The sequence below is a fragment of the Mandrillus leucophaeus genome, unplaced genomic scaffold (genome assembly GCF_000951045.1).
Source record: "Mandrillus leucophaeus isolate KB7577 unplaced genomic scaffold, Mleu.le_1.0 Scaffold46, whole genome shotgun sequence".
Lineage (NCBI taxonomy): Eukaryota > Metazoa > Chordata > Mammalia > Primates > Cercopithecidae > Mandrillus > Mandrillus leucophaeus.
Window position 1 is genome coordinate 3,031,994 of NW_012104920.1, and position 13,278 is coordinate 3,045,271.

At 53.1% G+C, this 13,278-nt stretch overlaps 1 protein-coding gene across 2 annotated transcripts in view; it reads right to left on the reverse strand.

The window, feature by feature from the left end:
* WSCD1 (WSC domain containing 1) overlaps positions 1–13,278 on the reverse strand; it is a 65,177-nt gene that overhangs the window by 38,244 nt on the left and 13,655 nt on the right. For both annotated transcript variants that reach the window (XM_011994671.1, XM_011994670.1), the window contains exon 2: positions 3,266–3,980. In XM_011994671.1, the coding sequence (XP_011850061.1) occupies positions 3,266–3,692 (427 nt within the window). In that variant the 5' untranslated portion in view covers positions 3,693–3,980. The remainder of the gene's footprint in view (positions 1–3,265; positions 3,981–13,278) is intronic.

The window sequence follows — 13,278 nt, forward strand, 5'->3', positions numbered from 1 at the left end:
TGGGCGACAGAGCAAGACTCTGTCTGTGTGTATATATATATATATATATATATATATGAATGAACAATTATAGTACTATTTATTATTCATGGGGACTAGCAGTAATGCACGAAGTACATAAATACATATATATATATACACACACACATATATATACACACACACATATATACACACACATACACATATATACACACACACATATATACACACACACATATATATACACACACATATATATACACACATATATATATGAAGGCGGGGATGGTCTTACTGAGTGCACCAAGGTGCAATATCCTGGGCCCTATGTTAAGGCAAATCAGAGGAGAACAAGCAAGATGGCAGGAGACAGGACTCCCCACCACACCAAGACCCAAGGGACCCAGGAGACCCTCAGACCAGAGAACCCCAGGGCTGAGGAGGGAACAACAGCCACCTTCTCCAATGTTTGCCTGGCTCCCTGCCAGGCTCTGAGCCTCTTGAGGTCACCTTCATCTGGGGACACCCATCAGCACATGTGGCCATGCGCACAGGCACATGCTACTGCCCCCCCGCTGCCCAGACATCCAGCCCCACGTGCACCTCTCTCCTTCTGTAAGCCTCAGGTCCACCGCCACCGGCGTGGACCACTGCACGGAGCTTTCACCCACGTCAGTGAGAATGAATCCTTCTCCTCCGCCTGCCTACTTAGCAAAAGAAAACTAATATTTGAGAAATTTGTGATGGGTTGCTCAGCAAAGAAGTTCCGTTTCAGCTTTCAATTAAACAGTCAAAGCATAAGCTCAGGATTATTAAACATTTATCACTGTAGATGGGAAATTAACCACAAGGTTTTCAAGGTGCTTGGGCTCAAGACCTTCCCAGGCTGAGACTGCCTGTTGCTGTACGTGCTTCCCAGGCTGCACAAGCTTCTGGGGAAGTGAATGGAAACAGCCTTTGGGAACAGGCTCCACCAGTATCTGGCTGTGCCACCTGGGATGTGCGGCTGCCTCTCTCTGAGCCTCAACTTCTCCATCTATAAAATGGGGATGTGGTTCCAATTCCACGAGGTAGTTGTGAAAATTCCATAAGGTAACACATGTGAAATGTCTAATACAAGGCTTGGCATGCAGTCATTACCCAGCAGCGATTGTTTTTACCGTTAATATATTGCTATTAATAATGAAAACATTTAAAATATTTTTCTTCCCTGAAACTCAAATTCTTCATCATTAAAACAGTGATAGCACCACTTACATCATAAGGCTGTTTGAAGATTAAATTAAATGAGATAACAGATGTATGTCTATACAATACAACGCTTGGCACGTAACAGATGTTCAAATAAGTAACAGCCATTATGATTCTGATCCTACACTCTAACCTGGGATGTGTGATGGATGGATCAGTAAATATTGGCTGAATAATTAACACATTAATAAAAGAGAGAGAAAAAAAATTGTTTCAAGCAGTCAGGCTCTGGTTCTTCTGGAAACAAGGAATGGTCCACCTGTGACCAGCCGGCCATTTGATGGAGGGCGAGCCCGGGCCTGGCTGGCCCCGTCTCAGTGTGCAGCAAGGGGCCTGAGACACAGACGGCCCCTCTGTTTGTGAGGAGGAGGCGAGCTCTTTTATCTGGACGCAGAACGAACAGCTTTTCTAACTCCCCGACAGAGGCGAGAATGTTCAGGAAAGAAAGTACTTCCGAGGGATACACTGGGACCCATTCTGAGGCGGATTTATTACTTTCGGCTGAAATGGAGGCATTGCCTTATTGTCTGTGACTCTGCATCTGTTCATTTGCACATCAAAATGGACACTCCGTGAGGCTATTAACGATGGCTTTGAAGATATTGGAATGTCTTTGGAAATTACTATCAATAAAAAACAAACTGGCTATGGAGAAGTTACTATTTTTCCCCTAGTAAACTTACTGACATTTTATTCCATTATGGATGTTGTCCAAGGTATAATGAAATGCTCAGTGATTGATGGTGCCTCCTGCAGCTTCCGCGCCTTGCAGGATCCCCTTTCAGGAGGATGGCGGGCTGCCCGGGCCACAGAGAGACACCCGCTTTGTTTGCAGCCCCAGCAGCTGTCCCGAGGGCTGGGCCGCGGGCTGCTCTCCGCCAGTGAGGCCCGACTGGCTGTGCTTGGCCCATGGAGCCCCACGACAGGAAGGGGCCCAGAGGACCTGCAGGTCAGCACTCTGCCTTCCCCCATTCTCTGATGACCATGACGGCACAGCCTCCCCAGACCTGGTTCTTACACTGTTCAAAGGAGAGCAAATTCTTCCTTCAATCCTGGCACACATTCACAATACTGGACAACCTATGGAGGGCACTGACTGTTCGGAATTGCCACCATTTGGTACTGGAATCACATTAACCCTCTCTTTGCTGGATAAGGGGGAGGTCTGGGGGCCACTGGGGAGGTAGCCAGAGTGTAGAGGCACCCCAGCGGCCCAGGTCAGGAACCATTTACCAACCAACCTGGAAGTAGTGCAATTATTTTAACAACTGATATGACCATACTGGTATATAAATGTGGATATCAGTTCTGCTTATATCTAGCCACAATCTCTCTTGCTTTTACTGGAGTCCCTTCCATCACCTCTATAAGTCATTAGGGGTAACTTAAAGTAAAGGGGTGCCACTGGTTTCCTGAGACATACACGCTCTGCACTCAGGGCTGAGCCCTCCCCTCTGCTCGTCAGTTATATTTTTATTTTTATTATTATTATATATATTTTTTGAGACAGGGTCTTGCTCTGTCACCCAGGCTGGAGTGCAATGCCACAATCTCGGCTCACTGCAACTTCTGCCTCCTGGGTTCAAGGGATTCTCCTGCCTCAGCCTCCCAAGTAGCTGGAATTATAGGCATGTGCCACCACACCTGGCTAATTTTTATATTTTTTAGTAGAGACAGGTTTCACCATGTTGGCCAGGCTGGTCTCGAACTCCTGGTCTCAGGTGATCCACCGCCTGAGAAACAAAAAAATTGTTGGCCAGGATTCCAGCCAACGTCTGTCTGAATCCAAAGCCGGAGTGCTAAGTGACCTGCTCACAACATCTCAGCCTTGAGTCATGTGGAATTCCAGCCGGTGAGTGAGCAAAACCCTAAAGGACTTCACGTCACAGGCCCCTTCCTGTCCCGCAGAGCAGAAGGAAAGAACCATCTAGCGGTGAAGGCTATGAATTTGAAGAGAGAAAGACGACACCAAACCTGTGACCCTGAATAGGGGTCCTGGGAACAGCTCCCCTAAATGCAGCTGAGCGCCTACCTCGGCTGTGGATGGCGGGCCTGGGAGCCTCGGGGCCCAGGGCGGGCGGTCCCTGGGAGTCACTCATGAAGTGGTGGAACCAGCGACGACGCAGCTGACGCAGCTCCGAGTTGCGGCTCCGGAGCCAGCGGGGGCCGGGACGGGGCCGGGTCAGGGGGCTCTGTAGCATGTCCACGCCCAGCAGGAGCTCTGGGCTGACTCGAGGGTCATGCAGCGCTCTGCTGTCCAGCAAGCCCACGCCCAGGGCCACGGCGGCCACTGGCAAGGTCTGCAGGGGGCCAGGTGCCCGGGGGCCCTGTGGGAGGGCCACTCGGGCCCGCTGCAGCAGCAGCAGGCTGCCGGTCATCAGGTAGGCAGCCGTGAGGAAGAACAGCAGGAACTGTGTTCGGCGGAGAAACTTCTGGAGTCGGAAGAAAGGTTTGGCCATGCCCCTGGGCAGCAGGGCTCCTGGCCGGAGCCCCGGGATGGCTCCTAGCGCCCAGGCGGGAGGGAGGCCAGGGCCTCCGGAGACGTCATCCTTGCATCCTGGCTCCTGGCACCTGCCTGTGCTCGCCTGGGGTCACTCACTGTTCCTTTCCCGTTTCCAGTAGGTGCGCAAATGGCACCATTACTTATCTCCAGTGGCCACAGGGTCCTGCAGCTGCAGCTTCTGCCCAGGTGTCAAGGACATCTCCATTCCAGGGCTCTACCGACCCTCATCTCCTGGTGCAGAAATCTGGAAGGTGGAGAAAGAACACTGGGATGTAATAGGAGGGTCCACTACGCGGCACTCCCAGGCTGGGACACCCCTCACCCTGTGCTTGCTTTATCCAAGGGACCAGCTGTGTTGCAGGAGCACTGGACAAAGCCAGGTTTAAATCTCAGCTGTGTTACTGGCCAGCTGTGTCACACTGAGTAGGTTGCTTAACCTTGCTGGGCCTCAGCTTCCCCATCTGCAAAATGGGGATAACAGCTCTGCCCTTGAGGAGTAATGAGGATGATAGAAATAATAAGGAGGAGGAGGAATAGCAGCAGGGGCTCTTTCCTCAGCCCTTCCTGTGTGTCAAGCACTCAGCTAAACACTTCGCATATTATCTCACTTAACCCTGAAACCAATCCAACAAGGTAGAGATATCATATGCCTGTTTCACAGATGAGGAAACTGTGGCAAAAGAAGGCATATTAGCTAGCTTTCCCCAAGCCACACAGCTGGTAAACAGGAGAGCCAAGGTTTGGAAGAGTCTGTGTGCAGAGCCTGGACTCTCAATGACTACACGGCCCAGCCTGCCATGAGACACTACCACATATAAATGCACCTAGCCCAGGCAGGACTATGCTGCAGGTGCTTGGTGTATGCATGCAATCAGCTGACTCCCAGCGGTGCACTGGAACTGTGGGCCTGGGTTGGAAGGAGCTTCTGCACAGGCTGGTCATTGGCTTTTACACAGGATGGGGCCCAGGGGAGGGAGGGGATTGCGTAGCCTTCCCAGGCCTCCTGGACTCCAGAGGCCAGAATCAAAGGACCAGGGTAGCGCCTGAGCCGTGCACCTGCAAACAGAGGCCGAGCACCCGGAGCAGAGAAGGCGGAAGGCTCTCTGATCTGCCTTCCGTGGGTCTCTCCGCTCCCCAGGACTCAGCTGTTGCTCTGGGTTTCGGTTCCCATTGGCGGCACCTCTGAAGCGTGCTGTTGGGGTTGGCAGAGGGTTCTGCAGCTGCAACGACCTGGGCTGCTGTGTGAGCGAAGCCCTTAGCACAAGGACAGGCTTATCCCAGAAAAAAAGGCCCCCAGAAGCGTGACTAAGCCACTGCCCGTAACTAACTTGGCCCGGGCCCCCCGCCAGGCCTGTGCAGCCACTCAATGGCTGCTCTGTGCACCAGGGATAGACAACGGGTGTGAGAGGAAGGACAATGTTTGAGCTGGCATTCCAGGCCCCCAGAAGGCTTGGAGGCTTGGGACAAAGATCCCAGATAGGCATGAGCCTCTCTGATTAAACGGTGAGGGCCGCCAGGTTCTGAGGCCCTCGGGGAGGGCAGAGATGTGGAAATATGGGTCAGCTGGTCCTTTAGGCTGGGGCAGAGGTAGCAGACTCAGTAATCAGCAAATGACGGTGGAATTAAATTCTGGGTTTGGAAATTGCAGACGGTTCTCCAGAGCTTCTATTTTCTAGGCTGACGTATTTGCCAGGCCCACCCCAGACAGCCTCATCAGATTTGTAAAACCTCAGAGAAAATCCCAAGAAATCCTGGCTGATCTCTCTGCCTCCAGCTTTGAACCCTCCGATCCATCTTCCACAAGGCTGCCAAGGTGATCCTCCTCACACGCAAATCTGATCATGGCGCACCCCTGCTTAAAACCCCCTTCAATAGCTCCCCGTGGCTACTGGATAAACGCTAAGCCCCTCGGCATGACATACAAGGGCCCCTTCGTGATCCAGCCCATCCAGCCTCATCTCTTGCCCGGTCTCTTTCTTTGGCTTCCTCATCTCAAATGCAGACATGCGCACACACACTCCACATTCCAGCAGAACCACCAGGAACCATAGCACATCTGCCTCGGTGCCTTTGCACAAGCTACCCTTTGTTTATGCCTTTTCCTTCCTCTTCACTTATCAAATCCCTGTGTGTCCTCCAAGGCTCAGGCCAGATATTGTTCCTCAGAGAAAGCTTCCCTGAAGATTCCTCAGTCTTTCCGCAGCCCCTGCTGACCCTCAGCCCAGCACTCGCCATCGTGAGGCTGATCAGAACTGTCCGTCTACTTGTCAGTCACCCTCCAAAGTCTGTCATCTACTTAGGGCTAGAGGCTATGCCTCTGTCATTTTCCTAACCCCGGCCCCAGCATGAGGCCTGGGAGTGTGGATGCTCAGTGATCTTTGTTTATGAATACATCTTAAAAACGAACGAGACCACAGATAAATTGATACGTAAATCCTGACATCAGAAACCTGCTCCTATGGGGTCAGGGCAGTGAAATCTCAAATGCCACTTACCCAGAGCCATGGATGAAGCCTGAAACGTGGGAGAGATGGAGTAGTGCATGGGTACAGGCCCCCAGGCAGTCCAGGAACACAGCTTGATGGAGCTGAGGGTTTTCAGAAGCATGGAGTTAACAAGAGTGCCTGGGCTGAGCTTTATGTCATCCTTTCTATGATGTAATTCTATGAGAAGGGGTCTCCAGGTCTGTTCACAAAGGGGCTCCGGTTACAAACTAGGGATCACATCCATCCTGTACCACTGAAGGGGAGAGGGTAGCACTCCTGCTGTGAGAAGGTTTCTGATGAGATGGAGCAGAAAGGCAGGCAGGAGCTCAACAGTTCGGAATTTTGAAGGCAGGGTATACTGTGAATTCTGTATAGATTTTCTAGATAGGATTTGGATATACAATACAAGTAGGGCTGGGGTAGGGAGTGGTCAGAGCGGATGAATCAGGATTCAATCCATCTCACCCAGGATCCCACGGTCCTCCGAAGTATTTTCTGGTGCCCCCCTTCCAAAAGAGGCTTCCCTGGTCTGGGGAGGTAGGTGCTGGTGCGGACACCACAGCCAGCCATGTGCAGGCCAGATTTCCATGGCCCAGGTCTTCTATGAAGCAGGCTGCGCTCCCAACTTTTAAAATCACAAAGCAGATTCCTAGCCTGGAAAACTCACTGCGGGTAGACTGGTAGGGGGAAACAAAAGACCGGGTGTGGTGGCTCACGCCTGTAATCCCAGCACCTTGGGAGGCCGAGGCGGGTGGATCACAAGGTCAAGAGATGGAGACCATCCTGACCAACATGGTGAAACCCTGTCTCTACTGAAAATACAAAAATTAGCTGGACGTGGTGGCATGCACCTGTAGTCCCAGTTACTCGGGAGGCTGAGGCAGGAGAAACGCTTGAACCTGGGAGGCGGAGGTTGCAGTGAGCTGAGATCATGCCATTGCACTCCAGCCTGTTGACAGAGCAAGATTCTGTCTCAAAAAAAAATAAATAAACAAATAAAAAATAAGCATCAGGAACTTGTCACCCTGCCCTGGACTTCTACCACACTTTATAGCCAACATCACAACGTAACACTCTCTCTCCTCAAGGCTGGCAGCCCCGCTCCAGGGCAGAGATCACACCTGGTGTATCCATGTTCCCAGATCCCAGCCCACAGCTAGCAGGGCAGTGATGGTAAATGTTTATTGAGTGACTGAACCCACGAGAGGCCTGGGGATGGGCTGGGAAACTTGGAGCATCTGCACAAGGGCTCACAGCCAAGCCATGAGGTAAGTCAGAGAGCAGAACCGGCCAACACCTGGGGTCGGGGACAGAATCCTAGCCATTGCTTGTCTGCATAGGGCCTGGGAGGCCATCAGCTATACCCACTACACCCGAAAGCCAGAAGGCTGTCCATGACAGTAAACCTACCTCGAGCAAAGCATTGCACAGGGCAGGGCCTCAGGCTCATCGTCTGTTCAATGGGGGTAAACGTGCTTTACGGGATCAAATTAGGGAGTGGACATGAATCCGCTGTGGCTCTGTTCCCTACAGACTGCGGCATGGCTTGGTTATGAATGCAAAAGAGGCAAGCAAGGAAAAGCCGGAGGATGGGCCTGTAGTAGCTGTGCCACTGGTGAAGTCAGACTCGAGAGGCCTCTCCCCAGCTCTGAGCCCCCGCAGTCCCTGGAGCGCACCCAGGATCCCACTCTTGCTCGCAGCTGATCCCCATGCTGAGACTGCTGTTAGCAATTGCTTTGTCAATGCCACCACTTATGAAGCATTTGCAGTGTGACTAGGTTGAACTGGACTGTACCTGCACCACCCACCATCTCATTTCCTCCAGGCAAGCCACCAAGCAATGCCCTGTATACCCCATTTGAGCACTGAGGTCTCTGAAGCTGAGCCAGGTGATGTACGCTGCCCAAAGCCAGACAGATCAGGGCCAGCACTCAGACCAGACCACCTGCTCCCAGAGCCTCCATTATGCCCACTAAGCTTCCTATTTCTCTCCCCTTCCCAGCTCCGGCTTCACACGAGGCAAGATGTATTCTCGAGAGGAGTTTCGTGCGCCTCCGTCAGCACCTTCTTGAGGTCATGCCGGGCCAAAGCTCCTAGAGATGATGCCCCACATGGGGTCTCCCCAGCCAAGCCTTCCAGACAGTGCCTTGTCGGTGAATGTTCACGCCCCAGCCCACTGGGACTGGCAGGCAGCCTGGGGCCCTTCCCCTCTGAAAGTCTGGGGAATTTTTCCCCAACGTGCGCTTCCCGTGGGCACCTCCCATCTTGGAACCCTGCAGAGTGCTTCAGGGGAAGGCTGGGGCGGGGGGGGGTGGGGGGTTCTATCCCTGCCTGGGGCTTGGCCCTATTGGGGGTAGAGAAGGCACACCAGGGCTGGACAAAGGTGCACACTCACTGCCCTGCCCTGGGGTCACCCTAGAGAAGAGCAGGGCCTGCAGAGGGAGCTCCTGAGTTCCCCGTCAAGCATGAGAGGAGAGTAACAGAACAAAGGGGCTTCTGGAAGTCTCAGGAAGGGAGCAGGAGTCCAGAGCACCTGGGGACTCAGACAACCTGAGCTTTTGTCTATTACTTTGTTGCCATCTGGGACCGAGGGAGTGGCAGTTGCCCAGCCTGGCTCGGGCTGGTCAGGTGGCCACCTCTCAGCCAGGTAGGGGTCCAGAGACCGAGGGGTGGCAGCAGGGAGAGGAGAGGAGGCAGTCCCTGGGGGTAGGGGCTGCAGGATAGAACTCGGAGCTGGCCCAGGTGCCGCCAGTGGCCACTGGGGTTCAGTCAGGTGACTCCACCTCCCTGCGACCCCCGGTCAGAGACAACAGGCCGTGGCAGCTGAAGGGAAAATGACACCAGACATCCCCAGAAGGATCTCAGCTACTGTGGCAGCTGCAGTAAGGGCTGCAAATCTCTTGGGACTTGGAGCTGCCTGCTTTTTGCAGGGCAGGAGCCCTAATGACGAGAATAGGGCTCAGAATGTCGCTCTCCAGATATGAAGGTGATGGGTGTCTGGGTCCTAGAAGCTCGAAGCCTCAGCCTCAATGACTGGCAGCCAGGGGGGTCTCAGCTTCAGGACCTGGGCAGAGTACATGCAGGAGCCTCCAGCTGGACTCACAGCTCCTGGATTCCCCTCCTGTGACTTTCCCCTTGCCCCTGCCCCTGCCCCGCTCGGGCATAGTGCCTGGCTTCTGGACCCCATTCCCTCTCCAAAAGGCTGTCCCTTTTCATCTAAGCAAGTGATCTTTCTACTATGAGGAGCTAATGATGCTACAGCCTGTAATGGCTTCCCAGGGATATACAAGCCAGCCCTGTATCCCACCAGGGCATCACCTGGTTAGCGAGAGATGCCTCAAGCACTCTCACGCATGCCCTTCCACCAGCCAGGGACGCTTGTGCCCCATCTTATGGCTCTGAAATGCTCCAGGCCGTCAAGTTTCAGCTCCCATGCCACCTCTTCCACAAAGCCTCCCTGGTGTCTGGAGCAGAACCACTCCTCAGTGCTAGGCACTAAGCAACGAGGCTGGACGCTGCTACAAAGTGTGCCTGGGTGGTGTGTGGTCTTGATTCAGGGTTCCCTGCTGATGTCCCTACCTCTCCTTCCAGCCTGAGGGCCTCTTAAAGGCACAGTCAGTGCCTCTGCCCACCTCTGGGTGGGGCACAGGGAATGCCCCTGAAAATAAGTACCTGCTGGACTGGACATCCTTCAGTGCTCAGGGCTATGCTGCCATTACTCACAGGCCTCACGACTGTGTCTCAGAGACTGAGAAAAAGAGCAAGAGACTCACTAAGCAAAAATCTGCTGGGTCCTTTGGGGGAATAAGGTCTGGGAAATGCAAATGGAGTGGGATCCTTGTCTTTGGTGAGACAAATCTCTTGAGAGTTTGAACTTCAGAGCTTGAAAAAAGATTCAACATTTTAATATGCTGCTAAAAGGGTATAAAACATAATAGGTCAGAACTCCATTCCATGCAAAAGAGGAAAGCCCCTTCAGTTAACCCACTGCTGGGGTTCATATAAATAAAAACTTTAACCTACCATATTAGAGTTCAAGGTACTTTCACCAACTGTCAAGTGCATTGGATGAATGGTCAGATGGAAAAATGAATGAGTGATCTCCCCACACATCTGTGAGGCCAAAATCATTACCATCCCCATCATACAGATGCAGAATCTGAGACAGAGAAGGCCAATTAACCTGAACAAATCCAAACAGCTATTGCTAAATCGCTCTGATTCCAAGTGCATATCATCATCAACCATATCACATGATCTTCACGTGTGCAATACCACGGACAGAGATCCTTCCAAACACCGTGCTAGGGGCTGGGTCCACACAGAAAGACAGAGCACCAGCGCGGGAGCCGGCATTTTTCCTTTCCTGGCACCTGATTTGCAGCCTTTCTCACTTTTGAAACAGCCAGTCTCAACCTTTTCCAGCCTATCTCTGGACTATCTCTTTTATTTTTATTTATTTTTATTCATTTTTCAAGATGGAGTCTCGCTCTGTCACCCAGGCTAGAATGTAGTGGCATGATCTTGGTTCACCGCAACCTCCACCTCCCGGTTTCAAGCGATTCTCCTGCCTCAGCCTCCCTAGTAGCTGGGATTACAGGCGCACACCACCATTTTTGTACTTTTAGTAGAGATGGGGTTTTGCCATGTTGACCAGGCTGGTCTCGAACTCCTGACCTCAGGGGATCTGCCCACCTTGGCTTCCCAAAACATCGGGATTACAGGTGTGAGCCACCACGCCTGGCCTGAGCTATCTCTTTTATAGAACCTTATTTTGTTCACTTGCTCATGTGTTTCTTCCACCTGGTGCTGAAAGCTTAAGGGTCGTCTCAAGTCCATCTCAGAACCTGGAAGGCAAACAGGTGTTCAAACCCCACTGAGTGAGTTGGATACAGGTGGACAAATGAGTGGAGTGCCCAACCAGAGTCAGCCCTGCCAGTGGGATGGGGGACTCGGGCTGTGGGAGAGAGCCCAACACACCCTGCTGCACATCCCTGTCCTCAGAATACTCATGACCCCCTGATGTCAAGGGAGCCACCCTCTGGGAGGGAGCTCACATCTCCAGGGGCTTTCAGCAGCAAAGGAAGGGAAGCGAGGTGGAGGGGAGGGGCCTTAACAGCTACCAGCAGGTGCGCTGTATTTTATAGCTGATGAAATTAATCCAGCCCATTCTTCCATCCACTTCTCACATCCACACCAGGAGGCAGGACATATGCAGAGTTCCTCCCTGATCACATTCTCCAAGTGGCACACTTCCGATAATTTTTCAGGCGTATGTCAACACGCTTAGCAAAGCCATCATGAGGAGAGATTAAAGGAAGAATGTGAAGGCCAGCCCAGAAGGCCCACGGAGAAGGTAGTGAGTGTAAGGCCACATTCACTCCCTCATTCCCTAGATGAGCAGCCCTGGATGTTAGGGCCATCTCTGGCCCTGCTAGTGTACATGATTATCACCTGCATTTTAAGGCCTAAGACCCTGAAGGTCTAAACACTGAGCTGTCCCAAAGTCCTTGGCCTTGACCTCATTGTACCTCCAGAGAAAGAGTCGGGGAGCTGGTCTCACCAAGGCTGATGGGGGTCTGAGCTGGATGGGAGTACAAGCTTGGGGCTTCCGTGATGAGAAACACCACTTCCCAAGAGGCCCTGCTCGAGGGGTTCCATCGGGGCCTGGAGGCTCTGGATTCAGAGGCTCTGAGTCACCTGCTCAGGCCGATGCCATAAGGAACCAGCTCTGTGACTCCCTCCCCAGTGCTCTGGCTGAACTTATCAAGTTGGAGACTCAAGCTTCAGCAGCAGACCCACTGGTGGGCCTGAATATCCACTTCTGCTAGGAAGGAAGAGACAGGAGTCTGGCCTTCTGCCTTATCCCAGCCTCTCTTCACTTCCAACCAGATATGCTAAAGGCCGCAGGACAGTACCCCATAGAGCACAATGCCCACTAAAGAGAAGGATCCCCTCACCCCAGAATAAGGCATTTTTACAGAGGAGCTGTGGAAATGGCCCTGCTGAGGGCTGGCGGATGCAGCCACAGGTGAGGGCCTTCTGGCGGGGAAGATGAGGCAGTCAGGCTCAGCCACCAGCCCAACCACCGCCAAGCCCCCGTGACTGGGAGAGCTCCTGCTCTTCCTCCTAGAAACCCTGGGCTCTGGCAGCCGGCTGAGGCCTCTTCCCGGAGGATCTCCTGAGGGCCAATCTAAGTGTGTGGGGGTGGGGAGCATGCTTGAGAGAGACGAACCTCATTCTCCCATAGCCCAAAGAAACCTCCCCTAGCTCTCTCCCCAGCACCTGCAGCCACCGGGAGGGGGTGACTGCAAATAGCACAGGGCAAGCCAGCTTTATACCTCCTCTAACTTTCACTCCCCACCACCCTTTCTGTGCCTGACAACCTAGGCAAATCAGAGGAAAAAAGAAAGGCCCCCACTCCTGATCCCAAAGTGGGATCACCCAAGTGCCTCCGTAAACCTAAGCACGCTGTTCCAGCAACAAGAGGGATGCGGGTATCTCATGTTAGAAAAGTACAGGGGAGTCCTGCATCTGTCCATCTTGGGAGCTGCAGGGGCAGGGCCAGTATGGGGAGCAGCTGGATCCCAGTGCAGGGCTATGGGGCTAGAACTCCTATATCAGCCTTCCCACCGCTCAGCGGAAGGAAGCGCGGTGCTGTTCCCCACCCGCATTCCCGATCAGCAGAGCAGGCATCATCCCAGGAGCACAAATGCTCAGGAGAACCAGCGAGGTTACCCGAACGCAGGGGACCCAGCCAGGTACGCTCCAGAGTAGCCAAGAAAAACGCAGTTTAGCAACCTCCAGTCGTGAGTCTCCGTCCAAACCTACGAAGACACAAAGCTCTATACTGGATAATTTTCCGGACAAAATACATACGTTTTGCTTTTGCCTCTGTTCAAGTTCACCAAGAGACGGAGCAAACCCTCCGCTGACCGGAAGCCTCTCTTGGTAGCGGAACGAGAGGGAGCTGCTTCTGGGTAAACGTCGCCGCCTAGGAGGGAGGCTGTGCGCACCCCACACCCTGCCCTCGCCCCCTCCCCGGGCCCAGCCGCA